General features: G+C 50.9%; 7 protein-coding genes across 7 annotated transcripts; 5 read left to right on the top strand and 2 right to left on the bottom strand.

Annotated features, from left to right (window-relative positions):
- Nucleotides 1-1,691: 1,691 nt before the first annotated feature.
- Nucleotides 1,692-2,236, top strand: GUITHDRAFT_99196 (hypothetical protein; the record flags this gene model as incomplete). Its single annotated transcript, XM_005842341.1, has 2 exons — nucleotides 1,692-2,098; nucleotides 2,149-2,236. 2 exons carry the CDS (start codon nucleotides 1,692-1,694, stop codon nucleotides 2,234-2,236), a joined length of 495 nt encoding a protein of 164 aa, XP_005842398.1.
- A 669-nt stretch (nucleotides 2,237-2,905) lies between these two features.
- GUITHDRAFT_99195 (hypothetical protein) lies at nucleotides 2,906-6,321 on the top strand (the record flags this gene model as incomplete). The annotated part of the gene is made up of 8 exons (XM_005842340.1): nucleotides 2,906-2,969; nucleotides 3,020-3,236; nucleotides 3,266-4,453; nucleotides 4,526-5,525; nucleotides 5,576-5,728; nucleotides 5,777-5,896; nucleotides 5,942-6,020; nucleotides 6,062-6,321. 8 exons carry the CDS (start codon nucleotides 2,906-2,908, stop codon nucleotides 6,319-6,321), a joined length of 3,081 nt encoding a protein of 1,026 aa, XP_005842397.1.
- Nucleotides 6,322-6,858: 537 nt separating this feature from the next.
- GUITHDRAFT_99194 (hypothetical protein) lies at nucleotides 6,859-7,917 on the top strand (the record flags this gene model as incomplete). The annotated part of the gene is made up of 3 exons (XM_005842339.1): nucleotides 6,859-7,092; nucleotides 7,493-7,603; nucleotides 7,765-7,917. The coding sequence occupies 3 exons, from the start codon at nucleotides 6,859-6,861 to the stop codon at nucleotides 7,915-7,917; spliced, it is 498 nt and encodes a 165-aa protein (XP_005842396.1).
- Nucleotides 7,918-8,747: 830 nt separating this feature from the next.
- Nucleotides 8,748-10,689, bottom strand: GUITHDRAFT_99193 (hypothetical protein; the record flags this gene model as incomplete). Its single annotated transcript, XM_005842338.1, has 13 exons — nucleotides 8,748-8,825; nucleotides 8,934-9,099; nucleotides 9,273-9,354; nucleotides 9,673-9,718; nucleotides 9,764-9,807; nucleotides 9,951-9,978; nucleotides 10,027-10,089; nucleotides 10,142-10,194; nucleotides 10,249-10,300; nucleotides 10,353-10,400; nucleotides 10,459-10,516; nucleotides 10,560-10,609; nucleotides 10,660-10,689. 13 exons carry the CDS (start codon nucleotides 10,687-10,689, stop codon nucleotides 8,748-8,750), a joined length of 798 nt encoding a protein of 265 aa, XP_005842395.1.
- Nucleotides 10,690-11,011: 322 nt separating this feature from the next.
- Nucleotides 11,012-13,084, top strand: GUITHDRAFT_99192 (hypothetical protein; the record flags this gene model as incomplete). The annotated part of the gene is made up of 1 exon (XM_005842337.1): nucleotides 11,012-13,084. The coding sequence occupies one exon, from the start codon at nucleotides 11,012-11,014 to the stop codon at nucleotides 13,082-13,084; it is 2,073 nt and encodes a 690-aa protein (XP_005842394.1).
- A 261-nt stretch (nucleotides 13,085-13,345) lies between these two features.
- Nucleotides 13,346-14,209, top strand: GUITHDRAFT_99191 (hypothetical protein; the record flags this gene model as incomplete). The annotated part of the gene is made up of 5 exons (XM_005842336.1): nucleotides 13,346-13,791; nucleotides 13,844-13,887; nucleotides 13,937-14,010; nucleotides 14,065-14,094; nucleotides 14,150-14,209. 5 exons carry the CDS (start codon nucleotides 13,346-13,348, stop codon nucleotides 14,207-14,209), a joined length of 654 nt encoding a protein of 217 aa, XP_005842393.1.
- GUITHDRAFT_149791 (hypothetical protein) lies at nucleotides 14,185-16,294 on the bottom strand. Its single transcript, XM_005842335.1, has 16 exons — nucleotides 16,130-16,294; nucleotides 16,019-16,081; nucleotides 15,909-15,976; nucleotides 15,776-15,864; nucleotides 15,680-15,732; nucleotides 15,592-15,634; nucleotides 15,476-15,547; nucleotides 15,363-15,429; nucleotides 15,260-15,313; nucleotides 15,176-15,212; nucleotides 15,059-15,109; nucleotides 14,976-15,009; nucleotides 14,856-14,924; nucleotides 14,629-14,803; nucleotides 14,498-14,583; nucleotides 14,185-14,441 (listed from the first exon to the last, which is right to left on the bottom strand). Exons 1-14 carry the CDS (start codon nucleotides 16,270-16,272, stop codon nucleotides 14,771-14,773), a joined length of 876 nt encoding a protein of 291 aa, XP_005842392.1. The 5' UTR covers nucleotides 16,273-16,294; the 3' UTR covers nucleotides 14,185-14,441; nucleotides 14,498-14,583; nucleotides 14,629-14,770.
- Between the last annotated feature and the right edge of the window lie 596 nt (nucleotides 16,295-16,890).

Here is a 16,890-nt window from a genome sequence, read left to right as displayed (position 1 = left end):
GTGAGAACGAGGACATTTCAGGATACCAGGCAAGCAAGAGAACGCTGTCGTTAGGAGCACTGCAGGTGTACAAGAGTGCGTTGAAAGCATATTACAGAGACAGAAATGTAGCTTTTGACGCGACTGGAATGCCATCGGGCAGTACTTTAAACGACCGGCTCAGTCGACTCATCAAAGGTTATGGAAGGGTGGTTACTCAAAAGAAATCCACGGGAGTGATGAAATTGAAAGAAGGCAAAAGTGTCTTGGCAGTGAGAGAGTATGGAATTATTTGTGAAAAGATGACCCAGATACGTTCAGACACTATGGCACGAGAAATAGGATCAACAGGCTTGTTCGGATTTGCTGGTACCACGATCATGTGGAACTGTTGCTGTAGAAGCGAAACTTTAGACATTCTACATCTTGAACACTTTGATTGGGAGAACGACTGCTTGAAGCTGACAATATTGAAGACCAAGATGGACCAAGGGGGTGTTGACGCCGACATTTTTTCTCCCAGAACAAGGCACATATTTGCAGCACCCAACAAACCTATGTCTTGTCCTATCTTGGCCATTGCTTTGTATGCGTTTTCCCAAACCAGAATGAGGATAAGTCACACCAAATTTTTTCTGGGAAACGACCAGAAGCAGAGGTTTGGCCAAGTCTTGAGAAGGGTATTGTCCACAGAGGACATGCAGGAGGAAGTATGGAGGGATGTTGGTAAGTGCTAGCCTGAGGAAGTCTTGAGACTGAGATTGAAATGTGCAGGTTCGCACAGTTTTAGGAAGGGGAGCGTGACGCATCTACTAGGCATTCCGGGAGGACCAGTCAGTACATCAATATTTCAACGAGCCAGCTGGTCCTTAGGCAACACCAAGGACAGGTACATCGGAACAGTGGAACCAGGCAATGATCAATACTGTGGGCGTATTCTAGCAGGGAACAACACCAAGAGCGAGAATTTCGATGTGTTACCTCCTCATTTCACAAGAGAAGGTCTGGCAAGAATCAACGATATTGGTATGCACAAGTTCATTGATGGATACGACACGTTCCCGGACAGCTACAAGAGATGTTTACCAATGTTCCTTGCGCAGATAGTGTACCATCTGGACCGTCTCAAAGACATGTTTCCAAGTCACCACTTCCTATGGGGGTCACCTGTTTTTGCAGTGAAAGGCTCAAGAACAATGCAATTTTTACAAGAATTGAAAGAGCATCATATCAGTGTTTGTCGCGGGGAATGCGAAGAATGCGGTATGACCTGCAGTGGAGTTCCGATGCACGTGATGAATGTGGCTGAAATCAGGAAGCTGCGAGAGAGTCAAGAACAGGGAACAAAGCTGTTGCACGATACAGTGTTGAATGTTTCAACTTCGCTACCGCAAGACATTTACGAGCTGATCATTAGAAACTTTGAGGTGAACGGAGCCATTCCACTAGCTCAACGAGATCTGGAAAAGCTGCGGGAGGATCTGACATCCATGATGAATACAGGATTCAGTGAAATCATGCAAGGACTTCTGACGTCGAGACTCAGGATGCAGGGTCCTGAGGAACTGACAGGGAGAGGGGGTGGAGGGGAACTGCCAATTATTGACGACAGGACAGGCATACTGATTGAAGGCGAAACGTTTACATGGGGGGGGATGCAACATCCTGTACCTCAAGGTTTTATTTTCCCTCAGAAGACGCCGTGCAAAAGTATGTGGCAGAAATGGCACCTAGGGCAAGAGGAGAAGATTAATGGAGAATGGAAGCGTATTGGTCCACTCAAACGTTTGGAAGGAACAGATCTAGTATGTGCCAACATGAAGAAGAACCTTTGCAAAGCAAAAGCAGTCATGTTGGCCATCGAGGTAATGGGCAGAAGACTTGCAAATTTGAGTACTGATATTGGGATCGACCATGAGAACTATTCAGAGTGCTTCAATCATGGTTACGTTGAACTTGTCAAGGAGAAGTATGGACCGAATGCATGGAAAAAACAGAGAAAAAGATTCACCGAGCTTTCATACACGACTATGTACAAAAGGTTATGTCGGAGCAACACAGGCCGAAAGAACAAGAGGAAGAGGAATGCGGTTGCCAACCGTGACGAAGGTGTACGACGGTGCGTGTGGACATGTTACATTGCAATGGACAGTGACTGACTTTGTGTAGGGTAAGAAGAATTGACGCTGCTCGAAGCCTGACCCAACAGACTCATTCTCCACTTCATTCAGACGTTGACATGGAGAGCAGCGATTGACATGCAATAGCCTACCGGACTGTAAGATGACTTACAACCAAGTCAGTGTAATATTGGTATAAACTGCGCAGATGTGTTTGCATACAACGATTATGTCTCACCCGCCTTTCACCATTTTTTCGGCTAAGTCACATACAACTTGATTATAAAGAATAATCCAGTACTGATTTGTACCAGTTTTGGAAAACACTCATCATGATTTGTACCGTCCTGAAATGTGTTCCTTGTACCAATCTTTGTACCAAAATATTTAGTCAATATCTTTAAAACTAGTGCTATAAGCTGTGCACTCACAACAAGGTCTGTTTAGTTATGCCTGCTAGTGGGAGCAGAAGATGAAGGCGGGAGATGGAAGATGGAGAGAGAGCAAGCGAGGAAGAGGGGAAGAGAGGAAGAGAGAAACAAGAGATGAGCAGAAGCAGAGCGGACAAGAGGATCATAGGGCATGCGGGTTGTGAGCAGGAGGAAAGAAAGGAAACAGAGGACCGATGCATGCGAGGGGGATGGCAAAAAATAGAGGATTGAGAAGCAATCAGATCAAGAAATAAGGGGGCGGAGAGAGAGTGGCGTGCAGCGTTCACCGTCATATATCACCGAACATGGACTCAACTTAAGGGCAGAATGTTGTACTGTGTATCTTAACTATTGAGATCGTTGATCGTGACTACAATGACCAATCGAGTCGATTATGACCTCAACTCCTCCATTGAAACCTCAACCGCCAGCGTCCGTCGTGAGTTTCTGCGTCTACCTCCCTCGCTCTTGACTGAACGATGTCTGCAGGGGGTCAGGCATTTCTCAAGACCCTGGCTGAGGCAGAGAGCGCTCTCTTCAGCGATCATGCAGAGAATTCGATCAGCTTTCTGGTCCCGCCGACCAAGAGGGCGCAGCGGAAGCTTCACCTTGAGAGCAACGAAGAGTCGACGATGTTCAACACAACGATCGAGTCGACCATCAGCGAGTTTTCGACTGCATCGCATGTCAAGAGCATAGACAAGAGGTTTCAGGAGGGGGGCTGCCATACGACAGGGAGTACGAGCTCCGGAGGGAGCTGAAGAAGAAGGACGGAGAGATTCTGCATGCCAGGATGTTCAACAAGACCTTGCAAGAGCACCTTGCAGCCAATGAGACCAACCTCGATGTGCTGCAGCGAAATCTGGAGAAGGTGGCGCAAAAAGACAGAGAGTCAGGCTCAAAGATTCTGCAGCTGGAAGGTTACATACACAGCAGGGATGAACAGTTTTCAGAGCTGCAAGCCAAGTATCAAACCCTCAAGGCATGCTTTGATGAGATGATGGAGAGCGCTACTGCAAAGCAGCATGAGCTGCAAGCGAAAGTTGCGAGCGAGGTGAAAAAGGGCTCTGAGTTGGCGGATAGCATCGGGAGGCTGCAGACAGAGGTGGATGGGCTGAGAAGGAAGGAGGAGATGTTGGAAAGGGAGCGAGATGAGCTCCTCAAGGATGTTGAGGAGATGAAAGTTGAGATGTCAAAACTTGAACAAGCTTGCAGTGGAGAGAGAAGGAAGCTTGAGGAGAGAGATGAGGAGTTGGCTGAACGCAAGGAAGCGTTAAGGACGCTGCATGCGAGCTGCGATGAGCAGGCGTTGAAGTTGCAATACCATGATGAGATTGAGGCGACGATGGGTGCGAGGATAGAGGAGCTGAAAGAGGCTCTCCGCATTCAAGAGCAGGAGCTGAGAGAAGTCAGGAGGGAGAGCGGAGCTGCAATGAGGAAGGCGTTTGCCAACTTCGACGCGTTCCTGGTGCAGCACGTTGTGAAGATGCAGAGGCATCGGGTAGCTCATCTCATGTTCTTGACTTGGGCTCTCAGCGCCAAGTCCAAGGTCCTGCGGATGGGACACTTCCTGAAGAGCTTGCAGAGGAAGGTCAGCGCGCATGATGTGATGAAGATTTCGTTCAATGCCATGAGGCCGGAGAGCAGGACGTCGCTGATGAAGGTTGTGGTGAAGGGACAAGAGAAGTCGATCATGGCTGCGAGTTTCTCAGAGTGGAGGAAGAGGGTGAAGAATCTCAACGTGATGAAGCGGATTGGCGTTAACTTCGTCAGTTACAACCTGCAAGTGATCTTGCGCGGTTGGAAGAGACTGTGCAAGGCCAGGAAAATGTCTCAGTCGGCATTGATGGCAAGCAGGGCGGGGCTGTTGCAGTCTGCCTTCTGCCAGTTGAAGAGCATCGTGTCGACGAAGAACCTCTGGAGGTACTGCTTGCGTTTGCGTGTGGGGGGGACCAGTCAAGACGAGGTTTCTGACTGAGCTGTTGCGAGGAACAGGAAAAAGGAGATGGCGCTTTCATCCAAGAGGATGAGGATGACGGTGGTGGAAATGTTTGCAAGCTGGTTGCACGTGAAGGACTCGGAGAAGAAGCTGAAGAATCTGCTGCTGAGGTGGAACATGGGGCAAGGAGTTTCATGCTCCAGGAGATACTTCTCTATGTGGAGTCATGCGATCTACTCTCAGATTTCCTTCTCCAACAGGCTGAAACGAGCTGCCTTCATGCGCTCCAAGTTCAGCCTGATCACCGTGCGGACGATGATGGCGGCATGGAGGAGGCACGTGGGGATCTTGGTGAAGTGCCGGAGGAGCTTCAAGGAGAGGATGAGAGGAGATGTTGGGGTTTGCTTTGAGAAGCTGAGCGTCAATGCGCAAGAGATGAAGGAGGGAAGGTTGAGGTTGCAAAACTTGAGGATGAGGAAAGGGCAGAACCAGCTGAAGGTGCTGTTCGGAGGTTGGAAGGATCACTTGTTCGAGATGCAACACAGGCTGAACATCATGGCAAGGACTTTGTCTCTTGTCTTTCAGAAACACCTTCAGTTGAGCTTTCAGACCTGGGCTGCTGTCACTTCAATGTCCAGGAGGCATCTCGTTGCGCAGTCGAAGATCAACGATCGAAGTTCTCGCTCCTGCCTCAAGTTTCACTTCTCCTCCCTTGCTCGACACGCCAGAACCATCGGGCTGCGCCGGAGGAAAGTGCAAGCTCTCTTCTCCCGCATTCTCCTTCGGCTTCTGGCTACTTTGACGTCCTCTTGGCGTACGCTGATGACTCGCTCCAAGGTTTGCCGTAAGAAGAGCAGCGATATGATGGTTGCAAAGAGCGTGAGGATGAAAAATTTTGCTTTCCACACTCTTCTCGGGTTTGCAGACGACAAGGTGAAAGCTCGACATGTATGCGACAAGGTTGAAAGAGTGAGAAGAAGGGGACTCCAAGTGTTGTGCTGGTTGTCTTTGAGCAAGAAAGTCGCAGACTCAAGGGTAATGTTCAGCAGACTTGAGGTGAGCCTGGGAGAAGCTGTGAAGGGAGGTCAGATGATATTGTTGGGCAGGCGATGAAGATGAGGAGATTGTTTGCTGGCTGGAGAAAGTCTATCTTGTTCATCAAGATGTGCTGTGAAGTGAAATTCAACGTTACATCATCTTTGTCTGCCAAGAGGAAGTTGTTGTACCGACATCTGACAGGTTGGAGGGAAGTGAGAGGGGTAAATGCAGCAGTTCGCCGTATGCGAAGGCTGGGAGAGACACGGCAGGTGCTGTTGTCATTCAGGGCGATGTATCATGTTATGGTGGTGGAGAAGCAGAACAAGAGCCAAGAAGTCTTAATGTCAAAGAAAGAGAAAGACAGGCAAGCATTTCTGTCTGTTCTGCTTGTCAGGTGGTACCGTCACTGCTCGAGATTGAGAAACATCTGTCAGCAAATCAATGATCCCCAACAATCCAGCAAGGTCAACTTGGGAATGAGTGCTTTTGCATGCTGGTTGGCAACTTTCCATCGTGCGAGGAGGGTGAGGAGAGGGGCTGTGAGGGCGAGGCAGAGAAGAGACATGCTTGCAAAACGAGCAAGCTTCATGAGATGGTTGGAAGAGGCCATGATGACGAGGAGATTCAAGAAGCTCTCGAGGAGGGGGAGGACGAGGGCTGGTCTTCGGTGTCTGACCTCTTGTATGAGAGCATGGGGCTGCCGCACGCTCAGAAGTCAGACTACGATCATCGCATGCTTGCGGTACGTGTCGAGAAGACGCTTGAGGGCAAGACAGAGTGTCCTGAGAGCATGGCGGACACTAGCGCTTGTTGAGTTGAGAAGAAGACTCTCGACGGAATGTGACCACTCGCTGTCTGCAAGACGACTCAATGTATTCATGACATGGAAACTTACCTTGTTTGCAAACAAGACATTCAGAAAGCTCGACAAGATTGTTGCAAGGTCCAACAGGAGGTCGATGCTCAAAACACATCTTCAAAGCTGGGGAGTTGAGACTCAGTTTTGCCTCGTTCGATCCTCCAACAAACATTTCTTCTCCTCTCATCATGAGAATGATCGGAAAAGATTCATTTATTTCCACTTCAAGATTTTCGCCGCGCATGCCAGGGCAGGTGATCAAGACTGTTGCTGACGATCGTTGACTTAAGATGTCATATATGATGTCAATGTCTCCCTGGCTCTTGTCTTCCCTTGTCACTTCATCTTCATACTTTTTCATCTCAATCTTCTTCTTCCCTTGACAGCTTGTCTGCAGCAAGGTCGAGTCTCCATCTTTCTTCCATTCTCCTCCAGCTCAGAAAGCGAAGTCTGACCAGATTGTTCTTCATCTCCATGAGACTTTTTGCGACGATGATGAGAAGACGAAACGAATTCAGCATCCACAACCTATCCATCATCGAGCCGAATCGAAAAGTTTGCGCCCACTCCATGTTCAGCCGCCGACTTGCTCACTGCATGTTCCAGATTCATCGCACCTTCCGCCTTTGGAAGGATTTCACCGACCAGCGGCTGATGATGAAGTTTGTGAGCAGTGCAAACGAAGTCAAACAGAAATATCATGATGCTCAGCAAGATTGCAGCAGGGTCAGTGTTTGTATCTCCCCTCCGCACCTCTTCTCTCCTCTCCTCTCCTCTCCTCTTCTCTCCTCTCCTCTCCTCTCCTCTCCTCTCCTCTCCTCTCCTCTCCTCTCCTCTCCTCTCTGTCATTTGCACATCTCTCATGTCTCGCCTTTGCTGCTTCTGTCGTCTTTTCTATCTGCTGCATTCTAACGGCACCAAACAGAAAGATGCAGCGATCGAGAGCATGAAAGAAGATTGCATGTTGCTCAAACTTTCTCTCTTCCTGTAAATCTCACAAGATTCCATCAGGCAGCAATTACTTCTCAAAGACCGTGAGATTGACAATTACAAGAGAGTCATTGCAGATTTCAACGTTGTCTTGCTGTTGCAACAAGATGTCTTCCTGACCATGTAAGTGCTGCAGACGGACGCGGACGGGCTGGACGAGAAGATGAAACTTCTCTTGAAGCATCTCAACGATCGCGAGCAGAAGCTTGTAAGAGAGCTGCAAGAGAGCAAGGCCGAGCTTGTCAAGGTGTGCAAATAGCTACAATATTTCCTTCACTCTCATTTTTCTTCCATTCCCGTCTCTTGTTTCTTTCTATCTCTTGCTCAAAGGCAAATTTCCTGTATTTGTGTATTCTTACATCTTCTCTTCTGTCTTCGTTCCCCTTCACGCTCTGATCTTTGTAACAGTCTATCAGTGCTCATAACAGCACCATCGCTGAGCTTCAGAAGGAGAAGAAGAAAGGAGACGCACTGGAGTTGCAAAACATCGTCTTGCAGAAGGTAAAGAAATCCGAACGCTGTGATAATGATGCCCTCGGAGATGTCGATGAAGATGAATGATTTTCGACCAGTGAGGTGGCGGTGATGTTAATGATGACGGAGATGCGAGCGAATGGTTTCGATGATGATGTTGTTGCTGTTGACAACAATGATCCCGATGATATGGTTTACCATGTGAAGACAACGAAAGCAGAGTCGATCACGATGCAGCTGCACCTGATACCCATCACCATAACATTTTGATGTGCAGGAGAAAGATGTCATGAGCTTCTCCTGCCAAGACGCTCTGCAGTCTGCGGCCGATCACCTCAGGACAACAAAACTCACACAGACGAAGAGAACTTCAGGAGCAGATGTACAAACGTACAAGAGCGACAGAGCGGACATGTCAACTATAACATCTCTCGCCAATGACTCTCCGTCATTGAGCACAATCTTTCGAGAGAGCGCCAACGTTCCCACAAGGCTCCAATCCCAAGACGCCTTGGTCAACCTTCCGCTGCGGCTTTCCGCCAGGGAGTTAAATGCAAGAAGGTGAAGAGAGCGAGGAGCAGGAGAAGGAGGAGAGGGGGAGGAGGAGGAGGTGGTGGTGGTGGTGGAGGGGGAGGGGGAGGGGGAGGGGGAGGAGGACAACCGTGTTTTGAGATCGACTGTTGCAGATCTTTGAGGTTCGACCAAAGGAGATCCTGACATGTTTGAATGGAAGTTTGTCTCCGAACTCCTTAGTTCCTCTTCTCCCTGCTCCTGCTCCTGCTCCTGCTCCTGCTCCTGCTCCTGCTCCTTCCTCACCACCCAGCTGTCCCCTCCCTCCCTCCCCTCTTCATTTTTCTCAGACCTCCTCCATTTCGCCTTTCCCTCAAACATTTCATTCTCTTCGGGGTGAAAGAGTTCTACTTGTAGTCAGGAGAATCCCAAATGTTGTCGATGATTGAATCCGCATCGACGTCCCTTCGCTTCCCGCTGTTGTCCTGTACAGTCACCATCAACCCCCTCGTCCTCCTCCTCCTCCTCCTCCTCGTCCTCCCCCCCCTCTCCCATCCCCCCGTGACTGTACCAACATGATCCTACTCTCTCACCTGCTCATTCTTGCCCGTCGATTTCCCATCGCCGTCCTTTACAATCTCTTCGAATCTTTCTTTCCAGAACTTGAAACCTTGCTCATACGCTCCTCCTGCTCCTCCTGATCCGCCTCCTGGCAGCTGAACACCCTCATTGTCTCCTCCTCTCCTTGCTGCTTGAAAGCTGAGAAGCAAGTGAGCAAGGGAGGGGGCAAGCTGAGGGGGAAGGAGAGGTAGAGCAACACACGGTAGAAAAGCTTAAGATATGGAAAGACGGAGGAGGAGGAGGAGGAGGAGGAGGAGGAGGAGGAGGAGGAGGAGGAAGAGGAGGAGGAGGAGGAGGAGGAGGCTTTCGACCTATCAAGCGTGCTTCCCTTCTCCCGAATGATTTCTGCCGCCTGCTGCCCCATCCCTCCTGGGATGAACCTCATGGTGGTACCTGAAAGAGAGTGAGGGAGGACAAGATGAGGGTGACAAACACGTTCGAGGCAAGACGAGGGGGAGGGGGGGGGTGAGGTACAGAGCAGAATGATGAGACAGATGCTGCCGCTACTGATGATGTCGATGAGGAGGAGGACGATGATGATGATGGTGATGATGATGGAGCAGGAGGCCATGATGGTAACAATGACAATAAGGATCAGGAGAAACGATGAACTCACGAGGGGTAGAAGATGGTCCGGAAGAGCTCGCCATCCTCCCACTCCCTGCGGAAAGAGACTGAGGAGGGTGCCAACACTCTTTCCCGCTCGATCACTTGCTGCATTATCTGCCTCCCTGTCCCAAGCGAGCTTCGTCGGATCCTTCCAGGAGTGTTAGGATTACGTGGATCCAGGATGTGCCAGCACCTGAGGCTCCTTGATCCCTTGCTTCGACCAGGAGCTTGCGGAGTCTGCAGAGACATTGATGACGGAGAAAGGGAGTGAGTGAGTGAGGGAGGGAGTGAGTGAGTGAGTGAGTGAGTGAGTGAGTGAGTGAGTGAGGGAGGGAGGGAGGGAGGGAGGGAGGGAGGGAGGGAGGGAGGGAGGGAGGAACCTGAGAACAGGTCGGTCTTTGACACTATCTGCGGTGTATGGTCATTCGATGGCGATCACAAACATCAGCAACTTACGAATCCAAACTGTCTGATCTTTTCTTTGACTTCATTCAAGTTCGGGCCGGTTGTCCTCGCTACCTGCCCTTCACATCTCACCTCCTGTACCGACAGATCCTGCCAGCTTGCAGACCTGAGTGCCCTTGTAGAAGTACTCAAAGGTCGGGAAGGAGACGACTTGGCGAGCTGGTGAAAGAAGCATGAGTACAGCAAGTCCTTTTCCTCCTCCCCTCCTCTCACTTGCAAACGTGATGGAAGAACCCTCGTACTCCTTGTAGCATCTCAAGAAGATCTGTTCACCAAGAGTCATGCTGTTCGTTTGGCAAGTTTCGTGTTGCACATACACAATCGGGGAACACTTCAGCTAGCCGTTCGAAGTCCATGTTGATCGCCTGAGGGATTTGTTGAACCCCTCCTCCTCCTCCTCCTCCTCCTCCTCCTCCTCCTTACCTGCAGGCTCATATCCTCCACCGAAGAGTAGAGGACGCAGACGATGGTCCCGTCGGGCCTGCAATTCATCAGCCAACCCTTCCTGGATGTCAACGAGTCACCGGTTCGGAAGAGGGCGAGATGCGAGGGACGCGATGTTGAGGATGTCGCTCTGCATGCTTCTCCGTCAGCTCCTCAATGATCATGTCAGCTCCCCACAACCTCCATCGCGACATCTCTGATAGCCGACATGAGGACTCTCGCGCTGGCCTTCGTCCTCGAAGGAGCTTTCTTCAAGCAGGCAGAGCGAGAGCAGCGGGCATGGAAGGCGTTGAGGGGGGCAGACTGCAGGATAAATGCAGAGAGGAGAGGAGGAGAGGAGAGGAGGAGGAGGAGGAAGAGGAAGAGCTCTGTCCCTGTGCTGCTCCTTCCCGCCATTGCCGCAAACACCTTGAATGCAACACCCCACCCCACCCCCCCACCATCCCTCACCCTTTGATTCCCTTTACAGTACCCCCTAATCAAATCATTCTCACCACCTTCCAAGAAGCACCACTCCGACCTTTTATCGCCCATGGCAAGTGCGAACAGGGCGGTAGCGTTGCTCAGGGCGGGGGGCAGGGAGTGGTGGGAGGGGGAGAGGGTGAGAGCGCGAGGGGTCGACGTGCTGGACCAGGAGACGCTAGAACGAGCCTTTCCTTCTTCATGGCAGTCCCAGGAAGTGGAAGGTACGCTGATCGGACAGACGAACCCTCGCAAGTTCGTGATTCGGTGGGACAGCCTGTCGGAGAGCAAGGACGTTGAGTACGGAGCGCAGCACAAGGTGTTCAGGGCATCAGATGGCAGGACGGAGAGGAAGAGGAAGAGAGACGTCGAAATTCCAAGAGTGCAACAGGAAGCGAACGCGTCCGAATCTCAACAGGGTGAAGCACAGGAAGGGGGACCCAGCAGGTACAGATGGGAAGCCTGGCAGGATGGAGACGAATCGGAGGAAGCTGTCGATCCATACGCAGACTATGACGGGCATGCGCGACTGGCTCACCCTCCAGGCCATGACACCGATGGTGCACGTGGGCCGTTGTGGTATTTCCGTCACATGGTCCCAACAAGCTTGACGGACCTGATGATTGAGGGAACCAACAGGAAGTTTAGCCCGACGGTGGAGAAGTTGGACAAGGAGGAGCTTGATGAGTTCATGGTGATTGTCTTGTTCATGGCGTTTGAGCCATGCGAGAAGGTCGCAGATTACTGGAACAACAGCCCTGACTGCCTCCATTGCGACCGACAGATGCTGGCAAGGTTCGGAATGACGAGGAAGCGGTGGTTCGAGATCAAGAGCGCGCTTTCCTTCTGGTCGAGGGAGAGAGCATCGGAAGACAGACCTGACCCCTGGCACAAGATGAGAAGGATGGTGAAGTGTTTCAACATTCACATGCATCAGGCGCTATCGCCCGGAGACTGCCTGGTGCTCCGGGAGCAGAGTGTCAAGTGGGATTTCTGCGAGAACCTGTCGTTTCCTCAGGCTTCAAGGAAGGAAGAAGACCTGAAGCAGGTTGGAATCTTGTTGAGGAGCTTGCAGGACAGCGAGACTGGGATGGTGGTAAGATTGGAGATCAACGAGGGGCAGGAAGCCATGAAGGCGAAGAAATTCACTCATGAGGCGCCCACCGAGCACTCGAGCTGTGCTTTGAGGTTGTGCGAGAAGTACTTTGGGTCGAAGAGGATCGTGATCGGCAATGGCCCGTTTGCATGCACAGGGACTGCACTCGCCCTGACCAGGTTCGGGCTGCAGTTCATGGGGATGATGGAGAGGTGCGATGAATATTACCCTAAAGGAGAGCTTGAGAGGAGTTTGGCGGGCAGCAGAGCAGCGGCCGACAAGACTTTGACGTGCAAGGTTGAGGGAGGCCGAGAACTCTTCGCCATTGGCTGGAGGGAGATGCTGGGAGAAAGGGGTGGCAACTTGCCGCTGCGTTTCTTCCTGTCCACCAGGATCCCCGGAGCTCGCAGCGACGTCGAAGTCACAAGACAGTACATGAATGAAGCGGGGATACTCAAGGTGAAGCAATTTGAGGTCAAGGCTCCTGATGTTGTCAGGAGGTGTCTTGACGTCAACAAGTCGTCAGCTGCCTTCGACGACTGTCTGTCCACGGGCTTGCGCAACGGCACGCTCTGGCCTACCGACAACTTCCACATCTTGGTGTTTCAGTACATGCTCAGTCTCATCACAGTTAACGCGTACTTGGCGTACAAGAAGTTCGAGCTCAGCGACGTTGGAGGCAGCAAAGAGATCAGCTTCAAAATGTTCCTTGGCCGCCTTGTCAAGGAATTTTCCTCAAGCCACGGTCCACAGGAGGAGGAGGACGCTGTCAGCGCAACCAGAGCTGGGGAGAGGCAGTCGAGCCAGCACGAGCTGAGCCACACCCCGAGCTCCTGCTCGTCTCTGCCCTCCGAAGCCTACAAGAAGGGAAGGTGCAAGGAGCTGACCAAGAAGGGGACGACCTGTCAGTGCATTGCGCGATACTTTTGCCCCATGTGCTCCGACTTCACCAACCCCGACAAGCCCAAGATCTTCTTCCTCTGCGGTATGAAGTCAGGTCGAGACTGCAGCATGAATCACGTCGTACGGATGAGCCGATTGCTTTAATTTTCAACCTATAAATAGCCTTCAGTCAAGTGTTGTCTCGTTTCACTCTGACGGCAAGGGGTCCCCCCGCTAGGACAGGCTGGCCCTGGGCATCACAGCACCCGACGGCGGCCGCGGCTCGATGGTTGACTTTCAAGTTTCGGCACTGCCGGGCCGATCCGAGGCCGGCGGCCGGCGGCCCGGCCCAGTGACCTGGCCCTCAGTGGCTCTATCGGCCGGGTTACAAACCACGTAACAGATCTGTTACGTGGTTGCGGTGCCATGGGTTTGGTCGCATCGCTTCAGTGGCACACCACAAAGGCGGTGCAGGGGATGGCGACGGCGATGATGGCGATGATGGCGATGATGACGATGATGGCGATGGTGACAGAGCTTCCTCCAGTAGAAAGCTTCGTGCCTCCGCATTCCCTGTTACAGCCATGCAGCTTCGCAAGCTCCAGAGTGGTCAAACATGCCTTGGCTAGACTCCCGGCTGGCGAGGGATGGCAGCCTGCCACGAGGGGGTTCGGAGCGTCTTCCAGCATTACTTCAGGAGGGCTCGGAAGCGCTGTTTGGGAGAGATCCACTTTGCTAGCTCTCCGAGCCAAGAAGAGAGGAGGGAGGGGAGGGTCGCGGCCAACGGGTCAAAGACGAACCAGAGACGAGGATGAGGACGAGGATGAGGACATCGAAACATACGCGACCTGTCCCATGTGCAGCTCAGACATGTGACCTGATCGTGACCTGCTATGCCTGTTTGTTCATGCACTGTTTCGGCAGTTTCCGGAAGTTGGAGCCTCCGGAGTTGGCTGTTGATGTGAGAGGTGAATTTGACTTCTTTTTCTTTGTCAAGAGTGATTTGAAATCAACAAGTGCAATGTGAGAACTGCGGAAATACGTTCAAAGTCTCGCCGGAGAACTGGAAAAATATCTCTGACATCTACAAGGTACGGCAAGAAGACAGACAGTTCACTAGGCTGATATCCACTGTTTGCTTCTAGGAGAACAAGAAGGCAAGCACTTTGACTGATGTCAGTTGTCCAACGGCAGTCGTCAGATGCGTCTTTGCGCTGATCGTTTCAACAGGAGTCCTTCTTCGAGATGTTCGGAAAGGAGAAGTCTTTCATACATCCGGACTTGAAGTGATCTTCACTCCAACCCCGCACTGGAGGCCGATGCCTCCAAGACGTTTATCACAGTGTAGAAGAGAAGTCATCATCTGTGTTGTGCGACTCGTTGTCCGTGCTCGAGAGGGGCTGATTCTCGTCATCATACTTCCCTGCTTCGTAGAAATCCTGCAATGGAGCCTCACTTCTGTTGAGAATCTCCCTGCGCCTCCTGTCGATTTGTTCCCTGCGTCCTTGACGATCCTTCGGTTCTGGGGTCATAGAGTATAATCAGCACGCACTCAACCAGGAACAAACTTCCTTCAACCTCCAAACGTGCCGCCTGCGACTCTAGATAAGAAGCCTTGGCCTCGTCAATCATCTCGTAGGCTTTTTCTCCTCTCTCAATCATGTCTGCAAGAGAGTTGTGACCTTTGTTGAGAAAACTTGAAGCCTTGCCTGTAAAATTGTAGACTGGATTGGGGTCGTCTACCAGATTCAGATAATTTACGATCGGCTCGCCAGTTTCATCGTCCTGGTGGCTACCAACAAACATAAGAATGGCAATGGTTCAGCTCAGGTGAACTCTTCATCGAAGTCCTTACACATTGAAGTACTCAAACCCTTCATTCATCTATCAAACCCCTGAGTCATCACAAGGTCTCACTGGAGTGGAAAGAATTTACCTTCAAACCATAATGAGGCGGAGGTCCCTTGGGGAAAGTCTCATTTGAGATGAATTTAGCATAGAACCACTGAAACAGGCGTCAGGAATAGAGGAGTCCATCTCTCTTCAAATTCTATTCCTGGCAAGTCCAATTCTTGAAATTTGCAGCGGCCCTTGAGCAGTATGTTTGAGCACCGAGACCAAATCGATTCTATGCCTTACCACTCAGGCGGAGAAAAGTCCCAGCTGTCGGGTGTAAGAGGGTCTGCTCCCCTAATGCAAGGAGTTAGCAGATGAAGGTATCTTGCTCCACGCCCGCAGCATGAAATTGTCTACAACCTCTGGACAAGAAATTCACAGAGCTGCTGAAAGCCGCCTGAAAGCATGTCAATTCCCGCGCTACCCATCGCCGCAAGACAGTACTAAAGGCGGCTCTGTGCAGTGCAGTTTGGTTGAAACAATTCTTCGCATTCACATCTTGATGATCGTGAGAATGTTTTTGATTTCATTCATGTTGAATGCGTACCAGCTCCAAGTTCCAATAGGACTTCGACAGTTTTAATGTTACCACACCATGCAGCAAAGTGTATCGCCTTCGTGACGTTCACTCAGAAAAGTATCATGCCATTTGAAAGTTACCTTCTCTAGGCTCGCTTCTTCAATTTCAGCATTGACATCAATGCCTTCTTCTTCGATAATCTTTTTCACTCCCTGAAGAATATCAGCCTAGGGAGCTTTATCACACAGCAGTCTTCCTTGTAATCATCAACACAAGCAGCTGACTTAAGATAATGTAGGCTGACGAGTACATTAGCCCGTTGGACTTGCAAGAAATAAATTCACTTGAGGGCTGTTTTGTTCTCATCATCGAACAAAAGTATCCTCTCGAACGCTTCCTGATAGGCTGCATCAGATTGAATTCTTACCTCAATGACCCACCTCTATCGTCTCGTTGGGATGCCTTCTCAGTTCGGGATCAATCGTTTCCTCACTTATATTTCTTGCAGGCAACCAGGGACCATTTTCGTCTTCCAATCACGTTCAGTGCACATTTGGCAACCGCCTCCCTCACCGCGGACATCGTCGTAGAACGGATAATACCAAGGTGTCTCCGTCTGATTCTCATCCAGCGCATTGTACCTTCAAGGCATGAGTGATCCACAATCCTTTTCATGAGCACACCATTCATCTTCTGCATCTTTATCTGTCAGGTTTGCTTTCTTTGCCAACTCAAACGCTCTCATCCTGCGGCTCATTGTTCATCAAGTCGCAACTGTCGCTCGCTCGGTATACCTGGTACCCATACCTCCACGTAAACGCAGCCCACCGCTTCCTTGTGTCCTTTGTATGCATGCAGAGGCTAGATTCCATGGCAGCCGCCCTGCTGTCGTCTCCTCCTCCGCCTGCCCGAGGTTCGTCGCGAGCATCGCAACCATCATGATCAGGGTGCTATCTTTCATGCCCCGACAAACTAATGTAACGGAAATGAATATTCGTAACGGAGTTTTTTTTTCTGGGGAGGGTTTCCGTTGTTTGTACGGTTAATTTTTTTTTTAAAGCAAATTTATGGACGTTACAATGTAACGTCTGTTTGTTGCCACGAACTGCAAAGACCTTGGCCAAGAAGTGGGCGGGACAGGTATGGCAGAGGAAGGGAGCGGAGGGGAGCGGAGGAGAGAAAAGGGAGGGGAGGAGGGAAAGTGAGGAAGAGAAATTTAAAGTCAAGGGATGCAGCACATATGGAGAATACAGGAGGATAAAGAGAGGAGGGTTACAAAGCTGGCAAGGAAAGAAGGCTGTTTGCTCGTGTTTGTGCTTGAGCGCTGGTGGCAGCAGTGACGGGTGGGGTGAGTAAGAAAAGGGAAGTTGGAGAGGGGTTTGGAGAAGTGAAGAGGTGACAACGAGGAAGGGGACAGAATGAGGAATGATGTTAGAATAGGGAAACTGGAATTTGATCGGAGCCGGTAGTGTGGGGGGAGGCGGGTAGGAGGGAACAGGCGAGGAACAGAGAATACAGAATTGGTTGGGGGAGGGAGGGAGAAGGAGAGAAGAGA

This window comes from Guillardia theta (genome assembly GCF_000315625.1).
Source record: "Guillardia theta CCMP2712 unplaced genomic scaffold GUITHscaffold_1, whole genome shotgun sequence".
Taxonomy (NCBI): Eukaryota; class Cryptophyceae; order Pyrenomonadales; family Geminigeraceae; genus Guillardia; species Guillardia theta.
Note: the sequence above shows the minus strand (reverse complement) of the source record. Positions and strands in the feature narration are given on the sequence as shown.